The sequence below is a fragment of the Camponotus vicinus genome, unplaced genomic scaffold, assembly GCF_025532165.1.
Source record: "Camponotus vicinus isolate PSW18456_S1 unplaced genomic scaffold, iyCamVici1.0 SCAF_1, whole genome shotgun sequence".
NCBI classification, from domain to species: Eukaryota; Metazoa; Arthropoda; class Insecta; order Hymenoptera; family Formicidae; genus Camponotus; species Camponotus vicinus.
Window position 1 is genome coordinate 18,885,345 of NW_028141945.1, and position 27,149 is coordinate 18,912,493.

The 27,149-nt window shown below is 32.3% G+C and overlaps 2 protein-coding genes across 3 annotated transcripts; both read left to right on the forward strand.

Moving 5' to 3' along the window:
* The first annotated feature begins 2,153 nt into the window (after positions 1–2,153).
* Positions 2,154–24,606, forward strand: LOC145959290 (cytochrome b5-related protein-like). 2 transcript variants are annotated; one of them, XM_083077972.1, is made up of 6 exons: positions 2,154–2,462; positions 4,121–4,368; positions 20,538–20,805; positions 21,142–21,433; positions 21,733–21,948; positions 22,364–24,606. In XM_083077972.1, exons 1-6 carry the CDS (start codon positions 2,420–2,422, stop codon positions 22,638–22,640), a joined length of 1,344 nt encoding a protein of 447 aa, XP_082934098.1. In that variant the 5' UTR covers positions 2,154–2,419; the 3' UTR covers positions 22,641–24,606. The 2 variants fall into 2 exon arrangements, with proteins under 2 accessions (XP_082934098.1, XP_082934097.1); XM_083077971.1 differs by lacking the exons at positions 2,154–2,462; positions 4,121–4,368 and adding exons at positions 15,135–15,313; positions 15,427–15,640.
* Positions 9,083–13,534, forward strand: LOC145959291 (uncharacterized). Its single transcript, XM_083077973.1, has 3 exons — positions 9,083–12,393; positions 12,777–12,958; positions 13,111–13,534. The coding sequence occupies exons 1-3, from the start codon at positions 12,308–12,310 to the stop codon at positions 13,308–13,310; spliced, it is 468 nt and encodes a 155-aa protein (XP_082934099.1). The 5' UTR covers positions 9,083–12,307; the 3' UTR covers positions 13,311–13,534.
* Positions 24,607–27,149: the final 2,543 nt, after the last annotated feature.

A 27,149-nucleotide genomic window follows, 5' to 3' on the forward strand; every position in this document is an offset into this window, starting at 1 on the left:
AGGATATTACATTACTAAATTATTATGTAACAATTATTAAAATAATATCAAATTGTATTAAATAATTTGATTTTATTACATATATTAAATTATTTCATTTTATTATTTATTTATATATAACAATGTATGATTAGCAATTGAATTTCATTAAATTATATTAAACATTATTAGAAAAACAGAACTCATCATAAACATTCTTTTGGCTAATTTCAAGATGTCTTTGTTTAAGTAACATTTTAATTTCAGTTTTATATATCTAATGCTTGGATAAATTATCGTAAAAATTCCAAATTATGTTTATAACAAATTCGGATATATAATTCTATTCCCAAAATTTCCACGAAAATTGTATATTTCAAAATAAAATCTTAAAAATCTTGTGTCACATATTTAAATATAATTTTCTTTTAAACTTTTAATTTTATTTTCGCACTATTTTTAAATACAATTATTAAACTCTCTTTGCAAGCCACTGAAAATCGAATTTTCAACGATATTTTCTATACAAAATTTTCTTGATAACAAAATTGTTGTTCTTTAGCTATAACATTTATTTTTACCAAAATATTTTATTGTCAGATCGAAATTTAATTATAAAACAATTCAATTAAATTTTTACGACAAAGAAAATAAGCATTATATTTTATGTATAAACAAAAAATTCTCCTGCAAAATAATTGATTATTTCATCAATACATTTTCTGCTTCTTTCAAATCTACTTTTTACACATAAAGATAATGTGGCTGGAAAATGGATGGCAAAAATAATACAGTATAAGAAAATGTTACACAATCATGTATCAATTTAATGTAAGATCAATTTGAATCATAAAGATATTGCAGACTTGCAGACAGAGCGCGATAAAGAATCATGACAAATTAATCTTGCTCATAAATATTATTATATACAGCATCTTTTAATCTTCTCGACTAATTGTAAATTTTTTTCCACGATTCTCTTCCATCCCAATATTTATTTCTCTGTTTTTTATTTGTTTCTACGTTTTTATTCTTCTTAAACCGCCAATTTTTTTATAAAAAACAGAAATAAACAAATAAGAAAAGAATCGTCGACATTAAAATGGTAAAAGGCGTTTGCTCAATAAAATGTACATAATATTATTCGACATTTTATTTATACATTGCTGATTAAATTATCAGGGTTAAAGAGCGGACCAATGTTTGATGTGTAATTGCTTTGCATTAAAGATATCACATTTGCTGATAGCTATTAAAACGATTTCATTTAGTCTCTCGGAAGAATCCATGAAGTCGCTTTAACGAGCCATCGCTTCTAGCGAAGTGAGAATTCATTAGTTGTTGCAATTTAAGTGACTTAGTGTTTTGTATTATTGTAAGGTGAGAGAAAAACGATGATATTGATGCAGTTGATCGTTAAGTAGAACGTGGATTTGCGTGCATCATCTCTTAAAATTTGTTACTCCTGCGATATATAAGTGCCATATGTAAATGTTTTTTGTTTGACAAATGATTATTATAATGAGACGACATGTATCTGATATACAATGCGAGCTAAAAGTCTTCGCTGTACGATAACAAATACAAAATAACACGAAAAAGTAAATATCAAAGAGATAATTTGTTACTTTGTATTTTCGAATTTTACTATATATATATTTTATTCAATTCACATTTTAATATATTTTATATTAACTAGGGGAATGAATTTTTAAAATATATTTAAATACAGTTTTATAGAGCTTAATAGAGCAGAAAGTATCATCAGCTCCAAAAATGCAGAAACTGCAAGGAAATAATTAAGTTTTTTATTTCTTTTTTCCGTAGTTATATTTTGTTCATGTTCATAAAATGATTAAAGCATAAAATAGTCATAATAAAATAATTTTGTAATATTTATATATATTTGTTCACACTTTCTATATATCACTTTTTATATATATTTGTTCATCACTTTCGTGATGAAATTTTTCAAATTTATCATATATTTGTGATAAAATATTGTTATTTTTCAAAAATCAAACTGTCGTAACTCAAAATGTACTAACACAATTACGATCTAAAAAGTCAAAAAGAGAATATTACAAAATCGCGTTGCAGCGAGCGCTCTTAAAACCTCTAAAAACTGATTAACTGATTAACTGCGAATTATATAATTCGTAATAAATTTCCAGACACGAACGAAATATCTCGTATTCGTGGTATCAAAGACGACGTCATTATCAATGACAATTGTCGTTTTTCGAGAGAGATACGCGCTAAAACACTCTTCATCATTCGTTATTCAATATCCCTTCCACGGTACGTATCTCGATACCTTTGCATCGGCCGTGTCTTGTAACCGGATTATTGAAGGATAAAAGGAATGTATGAAAAGGAATCATTTAGTTGATCGAGAGATCACGTATTTGTCGTGTTCGCGTACGATAGCACACGAAACATGGATACGTTAAAATCGAATACATATGTCGACGCAATACATAGTGAGTAATACACTCGGTGAATATTTTTTTACAGCGCGAAAGTGCAGGCAAATATAAAAGTGAAAAACAGAAAAAATTGAAAAAGTGAAAAAAAAGATTTGTTTTATCGGGTTGCAATCTGTGACAACTATGAAGGTTGGGTTTTTGATAATTTTCAGTGTGATATCTTACAATGATACTTGTTGATACCGACAGTTATTAAATAATGTATTAAAAATTATTAAATTAATAATTATTACTATTATATTAAATTCATTATCATTATTAATAATTATTATCTTTACGTGATTCTTTTATTATTTTTTTTATATAAATTATGTATTATATATTACTTTTACATAATTTATATAAATATTTTATATGATTTTCTAAAATAAATTTTTTACATTATCTTTTAAATTAATAACCACAATTGCTATAAATTAATAACTTAATCGTTAATTATTGACACAGAAACGCGTTCTTAAGTTATACGAGTTATTTGATAGATGATTTAAACATTCGATCTGAAAGCGTAGAAATATATCATGAGCACACAGAAAAAAAATAAGTGTCAAATCAAAACTTATATACTTAAACTAACGCGTTCATTGTTTCGTATATACGCAACAATTTATAATCTTCTTAGAAGAATTTAATAATTTTAAATTTCAACAATTTTATAGTCTTATTTTAATATTGTAATTGTCGCTTCAAGAATATATAATTATTTAATTCTACTTTAAGAAAATTATATTATAATATTTGATTTAAAAATGTTATTTTCTATCTAACATTGTTTCTTTTCCATTCAAGAAAATTAAATTTTAAATCATAACAATATATTTTTCTTGATTAAACTATATAAAATGGCTTCATTCAAGTAAGCAATTATTCAAGCAATTATATTTTTCTTCAATTAACGCAATAAAATCTCATTTCAAGATTTCCATGTTAAAACTAAATATATTTTCAAAACAAGAATGTCCTTTCTTTCTGTGCATTAACGTCACATATTCAAATTATCATTCTACTTATAGATGATGACAAACACGCTCCACTTATCAGTATAATTCTTACGTACGTGTACTATGTTCACATACTATGAAATTTATATCAATGATGCAAATTTATGTCAATGATGCAAATGTTGTAAAATAATTATACTTCACTGATCACTTTTATTTTCATATTTCATATTTCATTATAATGGATAGAGTTATATGCACTTTGAATCAATCAAATTGCGGATTCTTCTAGAAACTTCTAGAGAGACTTCATAATATTATATTTTTATTTCTGATTAAATATATTTAATTTTTTGTACTGTGTGTGATATTTATGTCTCTTTGACATTTTTTGTGTACGCTATTTTTTTATATTCAACATAATAACTGTTGCACTATCGTGCGTTATTAGGTTTCATCTATGTATTTCTGCCAATTTTTAAACGCTCTCCACATATGAGTTTCCGAGTATGCGAGTTTTTGAATATAAAGGGAAGTTTGTATTTTATTGTTTCTTTTTCATTATAAAATATATGCGTAAGTAGGAGAGAGTGACTTGTTTTACAAATTAAAAGAATTTATGTAAAAGGATTTATAATTTGATTTCATGAAACTTGGACTTCAATGACAAATCAAGATCCGCCGTATCAAATTTTTTCGTATGTTTCACAGAGGAGATTAAAAAAACATTCAATATATCAAAAACCAGTACGGTGCCCGGATTGGCTTATCTACCAGCGAGGAAAAATCCAAAAACTGCCGCTAAGTTTCTGGAAGCTAGAAAAAGAATTGATGGTGCGGAAGGATTGTGGAGGATCGGAAACAAACTCTACGATCTGGAGATTTTCGCTAAATCGCATCCGGGTGGCGCAGAATGGATTCGGCTCACAAAAGGAACCGACATCACCGAGTTGTTCGAGGTATCGAATCAAAAGCAAAATTATTCAGTATCGTCGTAGTACGTGTTAATGTGATAAAATGTTAAATTAATTTAGTTTAATTTTAAGATCCATTCTTTTTTAATTTTAATAGTTATATAATTAAATAAATTTAATTTGACTTTATCTATTATTAATATTAATATAAATTTAATTTAATATATTCTTGTATTTTATTTTCATAATTATTTTTTAATAAAATGTTTTAATAAAAATGTTTTAATAAAAATTTTTTAATAAAGTTATAATTATATAATTATATTATGTATTTTTTGTTCCTGTAATTTGTAATATTTCTGAAGAAAAATCTGAAACTTATTGTTGTACTTGCAATTAAGATTTTCCAATTCTAACGTCGTAGAGCAGTGCTCGGAATTAGTTGCCCTTTTCAGGCCGATATCTGAGGCGACGCCTACGATCCCCCTACTACCGTCCGAGGCTCGACGGCCGAGCAGGGATGCAAGATCTTCTCCGCAAGCACAGTATAAACAGTAGCGCAAATCCCTGACGGCACCTTTGATGTCAGTGTTGGCCAAAACGGAGTGCGCGAAATAAAGGAGTTGATCGTATCGCCATCTAAACTTCTTTCTCGCTTACTCTCTCATTTTTCTTCTCTTTCAAACTCATTGATACAAACATTCAGAAAAAGCCGCTGTTAATGCTAACAGCGTCGATATAATGATGTTAGAACTCAAAATAATATATTTTAATGATATATATAGAGATAAGATTGTTATAATATATTCAAAAAGCAAAAAAAAATATAAAAATAAAAAATACAAGATAATATATAATTAATTATATACAATATTATTAATATTTATAATAAAATAACCAATGATAAATTGGCGCGAACGACATGTAAAAGTCATTTATTACGCGATATACTTAAGTAGGCATTTAAACTGAGTATTTAAATGTGTGAGAGAGAACGAAAAACGAAAGAGTAAGCGAGAGAGAAGTTTAGATAGCGTTACTATTCAACTCCTTTATTTCGCGCATGCGCACTCCATTTTGGCCAACACAAAATCGGGAAAGTTGCGCTACTGTATATCAAGGCTACCAGATTGCATACGCTGCGTCCAGCGGCGGCACGATTTGTATCCCCACCACTTTCGCGCACTAAGGCATAAGCTCTCATCCGTGTACGCTCGACGTTCGGTCATCTTCGGTTTACAGAGGAAGACGGATAGATTAGCTTCTGTCCCCTTCTCTCCTGAGAAGTCTATTGTATCTTACCTATCTCTCTGAATACAACAGCTATGTGATCCTCGAAATCTCGAGCTGGCGAGTTGGCGATGCAAGTTGCATCGTTGCAAGTATCGCAGCGATACTTATTATCACACATATTTTTCTATTGACTTTTTTTTTATAAAAGTTTATACGTTGTTTAAAAAAGAGAATATAACATATACAAAAACAAATTTTACATATTTTTATCTAAATTTTTATCTAACATATTTTTATCTTAATTTTTATCTAAATTTTTCCACTCTTGGCCAATATGTACGCTTTTTTATCAAAAAAAAATTTCTTTAAAAAAATAATTGTAATAAAATAATATTTAAATTTATTTTAATAGAATTGTATTTTGTTATTATTTTGTATTAATGTATGACGTACATCTTGTTACTCAACGGAAACTGCGAGAAGGTGGTGGTCTCTTCCGTTAAAAAGGAAATGTAAAAAATTTAATAAATGAATAATAATAAAAATAAAATAAAAATAAAATAATAAAATAATGATAAATAATAAATAAAAATAAGAAATAAAATTATAATAAAATAATAAAATATAATCAATTTTTTAATTGATAAAAAGTCAAAATATTATTTCACATTTCCTTACATACATATATATATATATATATATATATATATATATATATATATATATTTTGGGATCAGAATGTGAGGAATATCTGAACGAATTAACGTTGAAAGATCACATAAACATAGTTAAAATTGTTCGAGAGAACTGTTTAACATTTTATGTGACTGCTGCAGAAGAAATTTGTAAAAGGTTACTTATAAATAATGAATTTTTATTAAAGTTACAAGTTTTTCAACCATCTGTTAGTTTATTCGATAATAATAGACAAACATCATTTGATGATGTTTCTCTCGTAGCTAAAACTCGCGGCGGTTTTGATAAAGATGCTTTAAAAAAAGAATGGATTGCATTAGCATCAGACCTTACAGTGGAAGAAAAACAAAATTTTTCTAAATTAAATGTTGACAATATGTAGAAAGCAATTTTACAACGTCGGCACACGAATAATGTTCCTAAATATTCCAATTTAACGAATATTATAAATACTATTCGAACGCTTCCGAATTCTAATGCCGATCCTGAGAGAATGTTTTCTCTTTTGAACAATTTAAAAACGAAAACACGTAATAGCTTTTCAACGGTTTCCGTTAATGCTATTTGTGTGTTTAAGTCCGCATTAAAAACTAGAGGAGAAACAGCTTTAAATATGCTCATTAATGAAGAGCATTTATCTCTTATGTCGGCGGATAAATTATATGCCGCTAATAAAAACAATTTAAAAGTCTATGCGGATGATGACGTAGCAGGCCCTTCCTGCGATAAATAATTTTAAAATGAATTTTTATATACATCACTTAAAAAATAAGTGTGTAAAGATATATATATATATATATATATATATATATATATATCTTATATATATATAAATATATATATATATATATATCTTTATTTATATATCTTTAGGTACAAAGAAATTTGGGTGCATAGATTAAAATGACCCACCCTGTATATATATATATATATATATATATATATATATATATATGTATATATATGTATGTAAGGAAATGTGAAATAATATTTTGACTTTTTATCAATTAGAAAATTGATTATATTTTATTATTTTATTATAACTTCATTTTTTATTTTTATTTATTATTTATCATTATTTTATTATTTTATTCTAATTTTATTTTTATTATTATTCATTTATTAAATTTTTTACATTTCTTTTTTAACGGAAGAGACCACCACCTTCTCGCGGTTTCCGTTGAGCAACAAGATGTTCGTCATACATTAATACAAAATAATAATAACAAAATACAATTCTATTAAAATAAATTTAAATATTATTTTATTACAATTATTTTTTTAAAGAAATTTTTTTTTAATAAAATAGCGTACATATTGGCCAAGAGTGGAAAAATTTAGATAAAAATTTAGATAAAAATATGTAAAATTTGTTTTTGTATATGTTATATTCTCTTTTTTAAACAACATATAAACTTTTATAAAAAAAAAAGTCAATAGGAAAATATGTGTGATAATAAGTATCGCTGCGATACTTGCAACGATGCAACTTGCATCGCCAACTCGCCAGCTCGAGATTTCGAGGATCACATAGCTATTGTATTCAGAGAGATAGGTAAGATACAATAGACTTCTCAGGAGAGAAGGGGACAGAAGCTAATCTATCCGTCTTCCTCTGTAAACCGAAGATGACCGAACGTCGAGCGTACACGGATGAGAGCTTATGCCTTAGTGCGCGAAAGTGGTGGGGATACAAATCGTGCCGCCGCTGGACGCAGCGTATGCAATCTGGTAGCCTTGCTGTATATACTGTGCCGCAAGCAACATGCCACGCGTAGTGGAGAGGGTAACGGAGATGTGAGCGTAAGCGTACGTGTGAGCTCGGCGCTTCGGCGAGCTTCGGATAGAAGAAGAGGGCAGAATACAGTTTTCTGTCTCCTTCTTACCAAGCAGGCAACGAAAGCGACGGGCGACGCGCGATGCGGGACGCTGCTCGCTCTTCGATATCTCAATATGTTTCTCTCTCACAGCTTTTCTTGATGTTTTATATTTTTGTTACAAATATATATAAATATGTACATACATAAACGTATAATATATTTATAATATATATATTACATATATACAGGGTTTAGCAAAAGTGTGGAAACCCCTTAATATTTCGAAAAATACGCATTTAAAAAAAAAATGTTTCATACAAAAGTTATAGGGTTTTATGTGGCGCATTACACAGCAACATTATTATGATCGCGAATAGCGTTGTCAAGGTTATGTGAAGGTCACCTCCAATTTTTTAAATGGGACACCCTATATGCTTTTGCATATTCTTGTAGCTTATCTCGAGAGCTTTCCAAAACACTATAATTAAGTTAGTTTTCATTAAGTACTTTCCGAGTTATGAGGCTTGAAATCATTTCTTAATTTTACATAAACCATAAAATATCTAGTAAAATATTCATTTTTCGATTATCTTACCTTAATACTTTTATGTACAAAATAATGAGAGGAATCAATTGGTGTAAAGAAAACACATAGTTGTTTAAAAAAAAAAGATATGTAATTGTTAATTGCAAATTACATATTTTTTCTTAAAAACAACTATGTTTTTTCTTTACACCAATTGATTCCTCTCATTATTTTGTACATAAAAGTATTAAGGTAAGATAATCGAAAAATGAATATTTTACTAGATATTTTATGGTTTATGTAAAATTAAGAAATGATTTCAAGCCTCATAACTCGGAAAGTACTTAATGAAAACTAACTTAATTATAGTGTTTTGGAAAGCTCTCGAGATAAGCTACAAAAATATGCAAAAGCATATAGGGTGTCCCATTTAAAAAGTTGGAGGGGACCTTCACATAACCTTGACAACGCTATTCGAGGTCATAATAATGTTGCTGTGTAATGCGCCACATAAAACCCTATAACTTTTGTATGAAACATTTTTTTTTTAAATGCGTATTTTTCGAAATATTAAGGGGTTTCCACACTTTTGCTAAACCCTGTATACACACACATACACACACGTTTTGTAATATATTAAATATAATTAATTTTTTTATATATTTAAAATATGAAATTAAGAAAAATAATGAGTGCCGATTTTCCACCCATGAGGTATCACCAATGGCGCGTTAGGTTTTAATGTGGACCTTCGCCTGGAGCCCTATTATACCACATTGCTTTATTTTGTCATTTACAAGTATGGTGTCTGTTATACAGACAAAATATTTTTTATACTTTAGTTTATTCAAGTATCTGGGTGTCTGTTATACAGACAGACACAGACACACACACACACACACACACACACACACACACACACAAGATGTTTTTTATATTCTTGCTTTTACAAATATGGTGTCTGTTATACAGACAAGATATATTTTATATTCTTGCTTCTTACAAGTATGGTGTCTGTTAGACAGACAAAATATTTTTTATACTTTAGTTTATTCAAGTATCTGGGTGTCTGTTATACAGACAGACAGACACACACACACACACACACAAGATGTTTTTTATATTCTTGCTTTTACAAATATGGTGTCTGTTATACAGACAAGATATATTTTATATTCTTGCTTCTTACAAGTATGGTGTCTGTTAGACAGACAAAATGTTTTTTACAAGCGTAATGTCTTCAATAAATTTATTATTAAGATGAGAGGCCAGCTATGTCAGTATCTGCAGCATGTATCCTTAAAATACTTTTATTTTTCTTAGCAGCGGGAGCATATAATTTGTCCGCTGACATAAGAGATAAATGCTTTTTGTCAATTTTCATTTTTATAGCTGTTTCGCCCTTCGTTTTTAATGCCGATTTAAATACACAAATAGCATTAACAGTAGTTGACGAAAACTTGTTACGGTTTTTCGTTTTTAAATTATTTAAAAAAGAAAACATTCTTTCTGGATCGGCATTTGAATTTGGAAGAGATCTTATAGTACTTATAACATTTGTTAAATTAAGATATTTAGTAAAATTATTGTGTCGATTTTGTAAAATTTTTTTCCACATGCTGTCGAAATTTAATTTAGGAAAGCTTTGTTTTTCTTCCATTGTAAAATCTAATGGTAAAGCAATCCATTCTTTTTTTAAACCATTTTCATCAAAACCGCCAATAGTTTTAGCTATAAAAGAAACATCATTGAATGATGTTTCTCTATTATTATCAAATAAAGTTATGTATGGTCGAAAAACTTGTAACTTTGATATAAACATTTTATTTATAGGTAATCTTTTACGAATTTCTTCCGCAGCAGTCACATAAAATGTTAAACAGTTCTCTTGAACAATTCTAACTATGTTTATGTGACCTTTAAGTGTTAATTCGTTTAGATATTCTTCACATTCTGATCCCAAAATAATTTCATTTATAACTTTTTGATTTTCTTTTAGTGAGAATATAATATTTGTAGAAAATGGTTTTAAATATTTTCCTTTTAAAAAATTTCGACAGATTTGGAAAAGAAAGTTTCTAGATTTTGGATGTAATAAATGAATCCTTGTTTCTAATGCTTGAAAGAATGCATTAAATGCATTAAAGAAATTTAAAACGTATTTTAAAAACAGGAAATAAGCTTTCATCTCTACGTTGTCCATCATAGACAATAGATATTCTCCAGAATTTGTTTTTTCACTTACAACCATTTCAGTAAGAAAGTATTTAATTGTATCCCAAGATTCAAGAAGCCTTTCGATGCATAAATAGTGCGAAAGCCAGCGTGTATCACATAATTTCAATATTTCGCGATTTGTTTCTTGGAAACACTCACAAAATTCCCGAAAAATAGCTGTACGTTTTGGACTGCTATTGAGATAAGTAGCAATTTTTTTTAGAAATTCCTCGCAATATACAGGCATTTTAGAACAAGCAGCATGCGCTGCTAATGTAGAAGAATGGCATGGGCATGAAAATGTTAATAAATGTGGACATATTTCTTCCAATTTTTTTTTAAACGATAAATGTTTTCCTGTCATAACAGATGCATTATCGCATGATAAAGCTACGATATTTAAAAACGGTATCTGTAATTTCCACATTTCACATTTAAATGCCTCAACCAACTTTTCTGCGCTTGAATCTTTGGCATCAATATCGATTAATTTAACTAATTGTGAGTGAATATCTAATGTCTCTGGATCAACGTATCGAACAAGAAAAGTCATCCATTTATTATTTGTTACATCAGATGTTTTGTCAATAAAAATTGTAAATTTTGTATTTTAAAGCTTATTGACGACACGATCTGTTTCGACCGGGCACAAAACATTTGTAATAATGTTTTTACATTTTGTTCGGCTCATGCTCATGCTTTTTAACACATTAGGATCTTCTCCTATATGTTGAAAAAAACTGAGGATTTCTTTTGCAGTTTGATGCGAAATATTTTTATCAGCAATTAATGCAGCATACCGAATTTCTGCTATTTTCTTTCGCTCTTCAAACGACAAAAGTGAATCATCTACTACGTTTACATTTTCGTTCGTATTCTTTGTTTCTGTTTTAATTTTACATATTTCTATATATGCTTTGGATTCTGCGTGACAATAAATTTTCGACAAATCAGCAACCATGGATTTATCACAAAATGAACAAAAAAATAAATTTACGTCATGTGACACTTTGCGTAGCCATGGCTTAAATAATTCAATATCTAGCCATTGTTCTTGAAATTTACATTTTTCTGATGTTTTTTTATCTGAATTGTTATTATCAGTATTTAAAGATGAAGTATTTTCTTTAATATTATTTTTATGACTCACAGAATTCGCATGTCTCAAAACATGTGTATTGCACGAAATATTTTTATTACATATTGTACAATGATACAAGCTCTCATCAAAAGATACTTTGCGTATCCAACATTTAATTCGCTCATCATTGAGCCAATACTCTGAAAAGCTTCGCTTAGATTTTTTTTTTAATTCATCGCACATTTTTATGAAATAAAAAATAGACAGAAACAAAGAATTAAAGAAGAGTGAATAAAAGAAGATAAAGAGTCAAAAGGATAAAGATATATAGAAATTTTAAATAATAACTCACAATCGGGATCATGATAGTCTCTTGAACACCAAGGTTTCACAAGGCACGTATATAAACAAATGAACAAATGCCGAGTGTGCTTCATTCTCAGTACACGAAAGGACGGCGATAAACGGATTTGGACTGAACGTCAACATAATGGCTCGTAAGTAAATCATTATATATTTGTACACGGTAAAAAACATTTTGTATTTCTGTAGATTTTTCTTGTGTAGAAATTTTTGTGTTAAATTTTTAACATACTCTTATGTTAATGTAACATATTGTCGTTGTGTTATTTTGACTTTTCTGCATTGAGTTAATATTCACCGTTTCTAAGAGTTAAAACAACACAATAACGTTCAAATGTTACATTTTTGTGTTAATTTTTTACATATTACTTGTGTTATTTATTTACATATTTGCCTTCTGTTAAATTAACATTAAAATTAGAGTAAATAAATTGGGACATGTTAAATTTCACACAAAATGTTTTACTGTATAAAAAAATACTAAGAAACTCATCTTTTTAATTTTTCTAAATTTTAGAGGAAATCAATGCAGAATGGGCGCGCTCGCTCTCCAAGAGCCAAATATGCTGCAGCTGATGCAACAATTGTTGCATCAGCAACAATTGATGCATCAGCAGCTGCAATTATACATGCAGCAACAGCAGCAGCAACAACAGCAGCAGCCGCCGCAGCCGCCGCAGCCGCCGCAGCAGCAAAGCAGTATATTATTTTTTATATATTTAAATTATATTTTATCAAATTATATATATATATATATATATATATATATATACATATATATGTATATATATATATATATATATATATATATATATATATATGCATTATTATAATTTATTAATTTTTTTCAGAAAATAATCCAAAAAAAGAGGAGGCGGCCAGTCCCATGCCCGGTGGTATGCCCGGCGGAACCAGGGCACCAGGGGCATCAGGGGCGGATGGGGCGTCGCCCAAAATAATGGAGACAGGGGAGGCGGACGAAGCCGAAGAGGCGGCCGAGCCCGAGGAGGCCCGACCATTATTAAAAATTACTATTATTATTAAATTATAAATTATATTAAATATTTTCATAATTATTAAATAACTAACAAAAAATAATTCAGGGAGTATTTATTTTTACTTTCCCATACTTTCTTCTTTTATCCTTTTATCCTCCTAAAATATATTATAAAACAATGTGGTATAATAGGGCTTCAGGCGAAGGTCCACATAAAAAACCTAACGCGCCATTAGTGATACCTCATGGGTGGTGTGGAAAGTCGACACTCATTATTTTTTTTAATTTCATATTTTAAATATATAAAAAAATTAATTATATTTAATATATTACAAAACATGTGTGTATGTATGTGTATATATATGTAATATATACATTATAAATATATTATACGTATGTGTGTGTATATATATGTAATATATACATTATAAATATATTATACGTTTATGTATGTACATATTTATATATATTTGTAACAAAAATATAAAACGTAAAGAAAAGCTGTGAGAGAGAAACATATTGAGATATCGAAGAGCGAGCAGCGTCCCGCGTCGCGCGTCGCCCGTCGCTTTCGTTGCCTGCTTGGTAAGAAAGAGACAGAAAACTGTATTCTGTCCTCTTCTTCTATCCGAAGCTCGCCGAAGCGCCGAGCTCACACGTACGCTTACGCTCACATCTCCGTTACTCTCTCCACTACACGTGGCATGTTGCTTGCGGAGAAGATCTTGCATCCCTGCGGCCGAGCCGCCGATCGCGCGCGTAACGCTATGCTTCAGAAGCGTCCGCCAAGCCGTTTCGCCAAATCGTCATTAAATTTTTTTTTGGTAAATAATTTTTCTTTTTATAAATAATTAAATATTAAAATTTTTATTATTATAATATATTATTTATGTACAATTTGTTATACATACATATTATACATATATGTATGTTATAATAATATATTTTAAAGTTTAAAATATATTATTATAACATATGTACATGTATGTATGATATGTATGTATAACAAATTGTACATATATAATATATTATAATAATAAAAATTTTAATATTTAATTATTTATAAAAAGAAAAAGTATTTACCAAAGAAAATTTTAATGACGATTTGGCGAAACGGCTTGACGGACGTTCCTGAGGCATAGCGTTACGCGCACGATCGGCGGCTCGGCCGTCGAGCCTGGGACGGTAGTGGGGGGATCGTAGGCGTCGCCTCAGATATCGGCCTGGATTCGAGCGTCAACTGTCTCGCGATATAGACGTGTTCGCGTGCGTTATTTCTTTTCTCGAATTTTCTGCCCAGTTCCTTGAGTTTAATTATTTTACGAAATCTCTTAATCATTTCTCAAGTGGAAGTTTCTTTTGACTGAGCCTTACTTTTGCTCGAGTCTGTTTCCTTTCTTTCATCTCCGCCCTGTTCATCGTTTGCTGTTTGGATTTGCGTGCATCCGCCATTTTGAGCCTTTGCCCAAGCGTCCTGCCAACGTCCGATTATGGCCTCTCCGGATCCAGGAGGAGTCAACACTCTCCTTTATCCGAACATTATTTCAAATTCTGCTGCTGAATCGAAAAAAGCTGTGGACTCCTTGGCTATCCTGGACAATATCTCCTCCACCTTCCCTCCCTTCTCCCCCTCTCCCCGAGATAATGCTACGATGGATTATGATGATTCTTTTTCAGGCCTGAATACTAATGATTCATCTTCTTTTTCTCATAACTCATCCGAGAATTCTACTTTATCCACCAGCAGGAATCCAGACGATTCTTCAATTTCCAAGAAATTACTCAAAAAACGCAAGAAATCAAAATCTCTCACAAACTATGATGAAAAATCTGATGCGGCTGTAATTCCTGTTAAAAAATCCCAAGGTACGTCTGATATCCTTCCTAACCTTTCATCATCTTCTTTACCGCTCGATAACAAATATGATAAGCATTGCCAGGGCCTCTTTGATGTTTCTATTCAACCTGATTCCGGAGGATCTTCCTCTATTGATCCTCTTTTTGTTGGCCGTCTTCTCCGCTCAACCATCAGGAAAGACATTTCCGAAATCAAAAAAGTGGGTTATTCCAAACTTTTGGTCCAATTTAATTCTCGTGAAGCTGCTAATAATCTTATTCATAATCCTATCCTTAAGTCTAAAAATCTCATTGCCTACATTCCTTTATTTAGGACTTCTCGCCAAGGTATTATTCGCAACGTCCCTCTTGACCTCTCTGAGGATGACATCAAGTCAGGTCTTGACTCTCCATTTGAGGTAGGGTCCGTCAGGCGCCTCAACAGGAAAATTTTATCTGAAGATTCCTCCAGTTCGTTTACCCCTTCTAAGTCTGTCTCCATCTCCTTCAAGGGTCAGCGCCTCCCCAACTACATCTACTTATACATGGTGAGATATGAACTTTCTCCTTTTATCCCTAAAACTATCCAATGTTTTTCTTGCTTTCGTTTTGGCCACTCCAAATTTCAATGTAAGGGTTATTCACGTTGCATCCATTGTGGGGAGAGATCTCACGACCAAACTATCTGTCCTAAAAAAGATCTTCCTCCTGTCTGTGTTAACTGCAAAGGTTCTCATAAATCTAATGATTCTTCTTGTCCAGAATTTCACATTCAGAAACGAATTCGCGAGCTAGCTGCTTTTAAAAACATCCCTCTTTCAGACGCTAAGTTCTTCATTAAGGAATCTGGCAAGTATAACTCAAATAACCTGAAATTCAACTCTCTCAACTTTCCTGATCTTAATTGGTTATCCCCTTCTAATTCTTCTTCCTCCTCTTCTCCCTCCCCTTTCTCTAACAATTCCCCCTTATCTTATGCAGAAGCCACCACTCATTCATCCCTTAATCCTTGCAATTCTTCTTGTAATAACTCCTCTTCAATTAATGCTGATTGCTCCAATTCCATTTTTGATTTATCTTCGTCTTCACCTCCCTCTACTTTCTCCCCCCCCTGCCACTTCCTCAGCTAACAAATATAAATTCTCTTCCTCTTCCAAAACCTCTCCTCCTCCCTCTTCTTTCTTCGTCGCTCCCAATGGTAGAACCCCTTATGTTCCTTCTAGTAAAAGTCCCTCTCCCTCTCCTTCTAATCCTATTTCTCCTCACTTCTCCTTTGCATCTTCCAATAACAATCCTGACTTTTCAACTTTTTTAGGTCAGTTTTTACTGTCCATCAACTCTCTCTTTGACAAGTTCACGCTTTTTATCTCAGCTCTTGGAGTACAAGAACATACACTTTCTCTCTTAAAATCCCTAATTCATTCTCTTTGCTCTTCGTTCTCCTCTCCAATCATTCTTGATCCCCAATCATGAATCACTCTCCCTCACGTTCTCGATTGAATTTTAATTTATCAGATTCATCTTATTTACGGATTTTGCAATGGAATTGCCACTCAATTTCTAACAAAATTGATTCACTTAAAGATCTTTCCTCCAATCATATCATTGCGCTTTCTGAAACCTGGCTTAAATCTGATTCTTATTTTAACCTTTTTGATTTCCACATCTTTAGAAAGGATTCCACTAATCTCAATCAGGGTGATCTTTTAATTGCCATTAGAAGATCCATTCTTTTTACTTTTCTTGGTCACAGTCTTATCCTTGATCCCGAAATCGAATCCTTAGAAATCTCCATTCCTTATAGCGATGGTCATCTCTTGCTTCTCTCCATTTATAAATTTCCTCAATCTTCTATTACTGAACAACAGTGGTCCTCTTTGTTTAATTTTTGTGACACCTTCAAAGCAGCTGTCTTACTAGGCGACTTTAATGCCCACCACTTGGAGTGGGGTTGTAGTTTCTCTGATAAGATGGGTTCAGATCTTCTTAGTTCCTCCCTTGAAGCTTCTTTCACTTGCATCAATGATGGCTCGCAAACTTTCATCTCCCGCCCTGGTCAAAATAAATCAGTTATTGAACTTACTTTTGTTTCCTCCTCTCTTCTTCCTATTGCCAGCAGCTCTACTCATTCTGACAATTTCTTTAGCGATCACTTTCCAACTACTGTTTCCCTAAACTATCATTTTAACTCCAAAACCTTCTTCTCTCATAAAATTAAACTCTCTGCTCAAGAAAGGAAAGATTTTATTATTTCTCTCCAATCACATTGCCAGGATCTTGAATCTCAATTATCCAATCCAAATCTTTCCGCACTTGAGAAATATGACCTTTTCACATCTTTTCTTAGATCCAATCTTCCCCCAAAAAGGCAGAGACTTCCTTCTAATACTCCTATCAAAACACATCGCCTCACTTCTCCTCCCGCTCCCTGGTGGAATGAGGCTTGTGATGTAGTTCTTCAAAACAGAAGAAAAGCAGCTTCCGCTTATAAAAGAAATCCATCTTTTACCAACTTTCTTGAATTTAAGAGATTAGAAGCAGTTTCTAAACGAATTTTTAAATCTGAAAAAAGAAAAAGTTGGAAAAATTTTTGTTAATCTCTCTCTCCTCGTACCCCTATTACTTATATTTGGAACCTTATTAAACGGTTCAAAAATCGGCATCTCAACCCGCTTCTCCCCATTATTCATTCTAATTATGAAATTCCTCCTGGAATCTCTCAAGTCATGTCCGACATCTGTCCTCCTTCGGTTGAGGACCAACCTTTTCAATCCATTGAAGATTTTCCTAAGAATTCTAATTGTACGATCTTTGATGATCCTTTCTTCTTGGAAGAATTTCATTCAATTATTAAAAAATTCAAGATTAAATCCTCTCCTGGTTTAGATCAATTTGATTATCACATTATTTCTTCGCTTCCTTCGCCTTATCTTGGTTTTCTTCTTTCTATTCTCAATGGCCTCTTGGACGAGGGTCTCTTCCCCCGATCCTGGTCTCAATCCTTAGTTCTTCTTATCCCTAAAACTGTTCCCGGTAAATTCAGACCCATTTCCCTTACTTCCTGTTTCTTGAAGACTCTTGAGAAATTGATTTTAAATCGCTTAGATTGATGGATTGAATCCAATGATCTTCTTCCTTCCACCCAGTTTGGCTTCAGGAAAAGAAAATCTTGCCAAGACAACCTTGGCATTCTAACTACTGAAATTTTCACTGGCTTTGTTTTTCGTCAATTTACGACATGTTTATTCCTTGACATTAAAGGAGCTTTCGATAATGTTGTTCCAAAACTTCTTCGTAATGATTTGATCAAATTAGGTCTTCCTCCCAAGATTTGTTGGTTCATATATAATCTTATTTCTCTTCGTAAGGTGTCTTTCTGCATAAATGGTGACATTTCAGATACCTTTTTCTCCCGCAAAGGTCTCCCTCAAGGATCTATTCTAAGCCCTCTTCTTTTCAACATTTATGCTGCTAATTGTAAAAATTTCATCTCTCGTAATTGTATCATTCTCCAATTTGCTGATGACATTGCTATTTTTTCCCGCTCTGATAATCTTACTTCTTCCTTAAAAGATTTAGAACTTTCGGCTAATCGTTTATCCTCCCATCTTCGCTCAGGCCTTGAAGTTTCCCCTTCTAAATCTGCTCTTTTAATTTTTTCTAGGAAAAGACTCATTAACAATGGCCTTTTTATTAATCTTGATGACTCTCATATCTTCCCGTCTCCTTCTCATAAATTTCTTGGTGTTATTCTCGATTCCAAATTAAGTGGCCATGAACAAGTCAAATATCTTGTAGCTAAGTGCGGTAAACTTGCTAATATTCTTAAATCCCTTAGAGGTATATGGTGGGGTGCCCATCCATGCACCATGCTAAGTATTTATAAAGCTTTGGTCAGAGGTTCAATGGAATACGGCTCTTCTTTTCTGCCTATGAATAATAAAGGTCTTATTGAAAAACTGGAAAAAATACAAAGGCGCTCCCTCAAGTATTGTCTAGGCCTTAGGCAATCTACTCCTTCCAACGTTGTTCTTGCTGAATCTGGTGTCCCTAGTCTTAAGCATAGATTTGAATTTCTTGCTTCTAAAATTATTATCAAATCCTTTGCTTTCGAAGATAATATTCTTTTGGACAAATTATATGCCTTACAACTTAGTTTGATTAACAATAATCGTCATAATATTTTTAATAATTTTCTTCTCTACAAAGCATTTATGTCTTTCAAAAAACTCAAAGATAAAATTGCTACTTTCAGGCGCCCTCCCGTTTATTGCTTTCCTTATTCATCTCTAAATTTCATTCCAAAGGTGATTTTTACTTCCTCCAAACATGCTGAAGATATCAAATCCTCTCCCTTTCCTCAGTTATTATTTCAATCTCTCTATTATGACCTCTTTACTAACTTTCAGATCCTTTGTACTGATGCTTCCAAGACAGGTTCTTCCGGTTCTGTCGGTGCAGCCATCTATTCTCCATCTCTGAATATTGTTAAACAATACAAGATTAACCCTTTTTCCTCAGTCTTTACTGGAGAGGGATTGGCCATTTTTTATTCTATCCAATTAATTCTTGAGCGAAATATCTCTAAAGCCTCTATATTTTCTGACTCTAAAAGTGTCCTTGAAGCAATTTCTTCCCCTACTCCTTTCAAGGATTACAGTCATATCATTCTCTCTATTAAACATCACCTCAGAATTGCTGATCAGTCCAATGTTCAGATTAATCTTGTCTGGATCCTTGCTCATGTTGGCATTCTCGGAAATGAAACCGCTGATTTATTGACCAAGAATGCATCTATCTCGGGTATCCCCCCCTCCCTTCTCATCCCTTACACTGACCTGTACACTCACTCCAAGGAAGCCCTAATTAAATCCACGTAAGATATGCTCCTGTCGCAAGCTCAGATCAAAGGCTCACTTTACTTCAACCACTTTACGAAGTTTTCTCTCAATCCTTGGTTCCTGAAGCTCAAAATTGACCGTCAAGAAATAGTCACAATTTCGAGAATCCGTGCGAATCACTACAGCCTTAACCAAAGCCTCCATCGTATCAATATTATTAACTCGCCTGCCTGCACGTGTGAACATCCCTCTCAAGACATTGATCACATTTTATGGGATTGTTCTCTTCTTTCTTTGCACCGTCCTTCTTTAATTTCTGCCATTCAGTCCGCCTCAAATACGAACTCACCAAGAAATGCGCATGCTCTCCTCCAACACCCTTCTCTTAAAATTATTATTCCCATCTACTCTTTCCTCTCGAAGAACAATCTAACCATCTAGTCTTCTACCGTCTCCAGAATCACTATTCATTTTACCACCTACATATTCTACCTTACCATGGCAGCATGAGTGGGAATCTCCCCGCTCCTTGCCACTAAAAAGAAGAAGAAGAAGAAGAAGATATCGGCCTGAAAAGGGCAACTAATTCCGAGCACTGTTGTAGAGCCATCACATCACCGACAAGGCCGAACGACTGCTGCCGAAATTCTACGTACGAGAAGCCGCGACACCACGATCGGTGCCACTGACTTTCTCATCGGACGGCTTTTATCGTACATTCAAGAGACGTGCAGCCGAGGCTTTAAAGAGCGTTAATTTTCATCGGCCATCCACGACGACGAATCTAATCACCGACTCCTTGGCAGCCATGACCTTTGTACTGAGTCTCGCGGGCGCCTTCGCCAATTCTTACGCTATTATTATTTTCGCCAGTGAGCATCCCCGAAATAATCGAAATATGACTAAAAACATTCGTTAACACAAGGAGTAATGCAATAATAAAATTTAACGTATAAATATATGAACAGTAAGAATATTAAAGTAATTTTTAAGAATATTAAAATATTAAAATATTAAATTTAATATTAAAATATTAAATTTAAAATATTAAATTTATAAGAATAAAATTAAAATAATTTTTAACTTTATAAATGTGTGAATATATATATATATATAAATTTTGATAATATTGTATTAATTTTTCTGATCATTATTAAATGCGTACATGTTAATCTCCATCGATTTAAATACTTGATAATTAATTCTAGGCATTTTTCTAACATGGACCACCGTTGCTGCGCACAATTATTTCCACATGAGGGACAACTTTCGCATGTACTACTTCGATTTAAGTATGTTATCGTCGAAGGATTGGCGTATCTCGCACATAATGAGCCACCATATGTATACCAATACTATATGGGATTATGAGATTTACGTGGTCGAACCGTTTCTCCAATGGATGCCTCGTAAAGATAAATCCTACTTAGCGACGATAATAAGTAAAATCATCAGTCCAATCGCCTGGATGTTATTGTTTATAATTGAAGGTTTGAAACGGTAACAGTCCATTTCACATTCATTGAAATTTAAAAAAAAAAGTTAATCTATATTTCTTTATTTTAAATTTATATTTTGAATTCCACATTAATTTTGTTCTTTTAATTTTAATATTCTGATTTTGTTTAAGAACTTTATTATATAATTGTTGCTTTTAATTGTGAAATATATATACAATTTTACTATTTATAAAAATTAAACTTTAAATATACTTGTATTATTTTGTGACATTAAGAAGTCGTCTGACAAAATTCCAATTCTGATCTCGATATTGCGCTAAAGGCTTTAATCGTTTCTAGATATTACTCGGTATTCAAGGAATATGGAGTCTTCGAATTTCGTGACTTTGTGCCGTTTCTGTTGCCTTTGACGATGAGTTTGCTGGCACCCAAGATTTTCGTCGCACTCAAGATGTGGCTGATAATGATATTGATCAGTAGCGCTATGTTTGGAATGATTGGCTTCAACGCGGCTCATCATCATCCCGATATTTTCCACGACGGTGATATCTACAGGTTACCTATTGATTGTGTTTCCTTAAATTATTAAATCATTCTATTGATTAATCTTATATTGCTCTTCTCTCATTATAAATAATTAGTATTAATAAGTTTTTTTAATCTATTTTTCTTATTTTACTACATTAATAATAATTTTTTTTATTTAAAAATTTTTCTTATTTTTCTTATTAAATTAAAAATAATTTTTCTTATCTTATTAAATTATTTAGTTTTATTTTAAAAAATTTTAATTTTAATTTTGACGTTTTATATAATTCTATTTTTGACTCTCTTAATTTTTATATAATCATACAATAATTTTTTAAATAGCAAAACGATTTTAGTAACTTTTCATTATATTCTAAGGGATATAATAAGGATATAATAAGGATATAATTTTTGTAATTGCCTTTTTCCTAATATTCTCAAGGAATGATCTGGACTGGGGTCTGCTCGAGTTGGACGCGGTGCGTGATCGTGAGGTGATCGACGACTCGATCTTCCTGGCGCTTACGCACTTTGGTTCGCACACTCTGCATCATCTGCTACCCACTGTGGACCATCACTATCTGTCATTATGCGTGCCCGCTTTCTTGCAGACGTGCAAGGAATTCGGCGTCCGTTCGGACAAATGGACGCAATGGCAGCTCCTGAAGGGACAATTCAGGCAACTCTCGCGAACCGAAGTGAAAAAGAATTTCAGATAATTATCTTCGATGCGAGACAGTTCATTCGATTGCAAATTTCTCAAGTAGAAATTTGTTATACAAGGTTGCATAGTTTTTGATGTAAACATCTAGTTGTGAATTTCAGATAATTATCTTCGATGCGAGACAGTTCATTCGATTGCAAATTTCTCAAGTAGAAATTTGTTATACAAGGTTGTATAGTTTTTGATGTAAACATCTAGTTGTGAATAATAGCAAGTTGTTCGAAAACCATAAAAAGTATTCCGATTCGGAAAGTCGCATGGAAAAATCAGCTTTAGCATAATTCGAGAATTCGAATATAACGGGCGTCAAGAATCTTCTCGAGCTTTCGATCCACCAGAAAAACTCGATCGTTCGAGTTATCTCTAACCTTTTTTGGTCATAAGAAACGTGTGTCATAAACATTGACAATAATAATATCAACCGTCGACAAAATCAGCGTAACGTACGAGCATGCGCGCCCATACGTCACGATCAGCTGATTGCCAATCAGCTGTTCTAAAAAGAATGCGCGCATGGCAACCGCGAAAAAGCCAACGTCAGACCTCATCGGCGGCCAATTACGCGCGGCGCCCTGAGGTCACCGCTAAACAATTAAATTTATTGGGCCACGTCGCAACGGGCCCAAGATTCCGCTCGCCTTATAACGGGCATGCACCGCATGCGAGCAAGTATATATACAGGGTGAGCCATTTTAATTAACGCACGCAATTATTTCGGAAACAAAGCATTTTAGAGAAAAATGTTTCAGACAAAAGTTTTATGGTTTCGAGGGGGCCATAAGATGGTATCATTGGTTTGACCTTGAAGAGTTATTTGAAGGTCACATGAAGATCACCTTCAATTTCTTAAATGGAACCTACTATTTGTCATTACATATTCTTGTAGCTTATCTCGAGAGCTTTCCAAAACACTATAATTAAGTACTTTTTTGTTAAGTACTTTTTGAGTTATGAGGCTTGAAATAATTTCTTAATTTTACATAAACCGTAAAATATCTTGTAAAATATTCATTTTTCGATTATCTTACCTTAACACTTTTATGTACAAAATAATGAGAGGAATCAATTGGTGTAAAGAAAACACATAGTTGTTTTTAAGAAAAAATATGGAATTGTTAATTGCAAATTAACGATAATCGAAAAATGAATATTTTACTAGATATTTTATGGTTTATGTAAAATTAAGAAATGATTTCAAGCCTCATAACTCGGAAAGTACTTAATGAAAACTAACTTAATTATAGTGTTTTGGAAAGCTCTCGAGATAGGCTACAAGAATATGCAAAAGCATATAGAGTGTCCCATTTAAAAAGTTGGAGGTGACCTTCACGTGACCTTCAGATGACTTTTCAAGGTCAAACTAATGACACCATCTTATGTCCTCCTTGAAACCATATAACTTTTGTATGAAACATTTTTCTGTATCTCTCTTAGTTTTCCAGATATCCACCAGGGGCGATTAAAATGCCCCACCCTGTATATGTATGTATTACTTTTTTTTTAATTTTTCTCATTTACATTCAACACTTTTGCTTGCTGTGCATCTCGCGAGGGCGTAATGTTTATATGTATATTTATCGCTCTGTTATTACTTTTCCCTTTTATTTTTCTATGTGTATGTGTAATACGTAAATATTAATTGTTACGTCCGGCAGACTCCACGATTCTTTTCTTTCCTCGAAATTATACGATAAACATTGGTAGGGCCAATTCTTGATCGTAGATATCTGAGACAGAGAATAATAAATGGAATTTGACATTAAGCGGATGACCAGTCGCTGTCAACTCAAATTTTTTACTATAAAATCAAATAGTCGTATATGTTTATAGTTGGTACGTCCGGTGAAATGTAAAACCACTTGCGCTCAAACGATCCTTATCAAGTAGCACGTCAACAATAGGCATATGATACTCTGTCTTTTAGAGTAAGAAACAATAAATAAAAATAATACTAAGGGTGACCAGTAGTTGTAATTTAAGATTTCTAAAACAAAAATTTTAATTACAGCTGTCATATAAAAATCCAAGTACTTCGTATGTTTATAATGCTCCATATGAAATCCTTCTACTTGACAATTCAAACAAAAGCATACTGCATCTCAGAAAAATTATCAAAAAGAAAATTAAACAATCTTTGAGACGATACATACGTTTGACAGGTCACCTGACTCATGAGCAAATTCTCATGAACAGTAAATTAGTCATCCTACTCCCATTCTACTGAATAAAGCTAAGTCTCGAGTCAAAGAGCTCAACCAATTAAAAATTTCAAGAAACCCCTCTCCTTCCAAAAACTTCCTTGTCCCTAAGAAGAGAGTAATTGAAATTGTCTCATTCGTTCAAAAAGATCTCTATTATCCAGTAAGGAGGAGAAGCAATGATTTTAAAATACGCGAGCACAAGTTGCAGCGGGAGGATTCATTCATTCATTCATTAGCACTCTTTTTCTTAGTCACAGTCGAGATTCAGTTATAGTTAAATATAGAATTTTGAGAATTCAGTCTTAATCTGATTCAAATTATATAGCCTCGGGGATCCTTTCTTGTGTCACGCAATTGAATTATTAATCCGCTTTATGTCTTAGCGAAAATGTCTTATTAAGATTTAATTGTGCATTATGTGTAAGTGGATATTTATTAAAAATCTTCTGGTGGACATCTCCATTAGCCAGCTCTTCATGCTATAACGGCGAAGATCCGACTTCAGCCATTGCAATTTTATCAAAGCATTCATTCTTGTGATGTCAACGAGTAGTGAGTAAAATTGAGTAATTTTTATTTCCTCTCTTTCACATATCTTATTATTTCACCATTTAAATTGAAACATTTCATCTTTTATTTATTAACTCCTTGCTTTTCTCTCTGAAAGATGGTTCTCGATTAACTCCTTGATTCTTATTTCCCTTTAATTGTTCTTTCTGATTTATTCAGCGCGAATTTGTATAGTTTTCTAACTTTATACCTTGTTTCAGCCTTTCCTTATATACATATATTTAACTCTCCATTTCTATTTTTCCCATTCACTTTTCTTTAATTTCTCATCTCCTTTATATTATTATTATTATTATTATTATTATTATTTTCTTTACATTATTTTTCTTTATATTATCATTACTTTTTGAAGAAACCGTTAAAGTAGATGAATGATTTTCGAGCTCAGACTTGGCGAATCTCTTATCTTAATTTTATTATTGTATTTTAATTTAGACCTGTGTTTCAGCGAATTTAAAAAATTTTAATTCTAATTATAACACATATGCGCAAGCGACGAATACTATACTTCCTTTAATGAGTAACCGTTATTCATATTCTTATTACACATTCTGTTTTTATTTTTGTTTTATTTCTTATATTATACTAATTATATACACTCACCCGCAAAAAAAGCGGTACACCTAAAATTTGAGAAAATTTCATCAAATTTTAAATGATCATAACTTGGTAAATAATGATGATAAAAATATGTTTAAAAAAACAAAATGAAGGCTGTAATGTCCACTTTAAGAATATTTAAGTGGCAATTATGCTCAGCCATTGTTTTCAAAATGGCGGATAAGGAAGTGAAAGGATGTAAAATTGATTATTAAAGGATCGAGTTTGGGACGGTGCACGGCGTAAATCAGGTAACGCAGCCCAATGAGACCAAATGCTCGTGAAAGTGTGGAGTGTTATCTTTAAAATGTTTTTTTACCGAGCTCGATACGATGATTTTTCGCTGAGTTATTCCGAATTTAATTAAAACCGCTCTTTTTTCTTCTTCAATTTGCAGCTCAGCGAATAATTATCGTATCGAGCTCGGTAAAAAAGCATTGTAAAGGTGATACTCCACACTTTCACATGCATTTCGTCCCATTGGGCTGCGATACCTGATTCACGCCACGCACTGGAGCAAAGCGGGAACCTTTATTTATCGGTTTTGTATGCTTTCATTTATCCGCTATTTTGAAAAAAAATGGTTGCACATAATTTCAATTTAATTTAGGTGTGTGTGTGTGTGTGTGCTCGTTTGTATACCACAAGGATAAGGACCCCGTGGTTCGTCAGCTCCACAGTATTTAAAGACTCCAAACCCTCCTTGTGGCGTGTGTGTGTGTGTGTGTGTGTGTGTGTGCTCGTTTGTATACCACAAGGATAAGGACCCCGTGGTTCGTCAGCTCCACAGTATTTAAAGACTCCAAACCCTCCTTGTGGCGTGTGTGTGTGTGTGTGTGTGTGTGTGTGTGCTCGTTTGTATACCACAAGGATAAGGACCCCGTGGTTCGTCAGCTCCACAGTATTTATAGACTCCAAACCCTCCTTGTGGCGTGTGTGTGTGTGTGTGTATGTGTGTACGGGCGCACGCATGTGTGTATTAATAGTGGGTATGACCTCCTCGTGTGCGTATTACCTCATTCATACGATCAGGCATACTCTGTATTAGTCTTTTTATTTCATACTGCGTAATTACATCCCATGCATTTTGAAGAACTCTTTGAAGTTCTTGCAGTGACTGAGGTGCAGGTACG

Excerpts from the sequence above, each read along its gene's own strand:
- LOC145959291 (XM_083077973.1), top strand. The coding sequence starts at position 12,308 with ATGAACAAATGCCGAGTGTGCTTCATTCTCAGTACACGAAAGGACGGC. Across the intron at positions 12,394-12,776 it reads GAACGTCAACATAATGGCTC|AGGAAATCAATGCAGAATGG; the intron begins GTAAGTAAATCA and ends TCTAAATTTTAG. Across the intron at positions 12,959-13,110 it reads GCCGCCGCAGCAGCAAAGCA|AAAATAATCCAAAAAAAGAG; the intron begins GTATATTATTTT and ends AATTTTTTTCAG.
- LOC145959290 (XM_083077971.1), top strand. The coding sequence starts at position 15,180 with ATGATAAGCATTGCCAGGGCCTCTTTGATGTTTCTATTCAACCTGATT. Across the intron at positions 15,641-20,537 it reads ACTACATCTACTTATACATG|AGCCATCACATCACCGACAA; the intron begins GTGAGATATGAA and ends GCACTGTTGTAG. Across the intron at positions 21,949-22,363 it reads CACGACGGTGATATCTACAG|GAATGATCTGGACTGGGGTC; the intron begins GTTACCTATTGA and ends AATATTCTCAAG.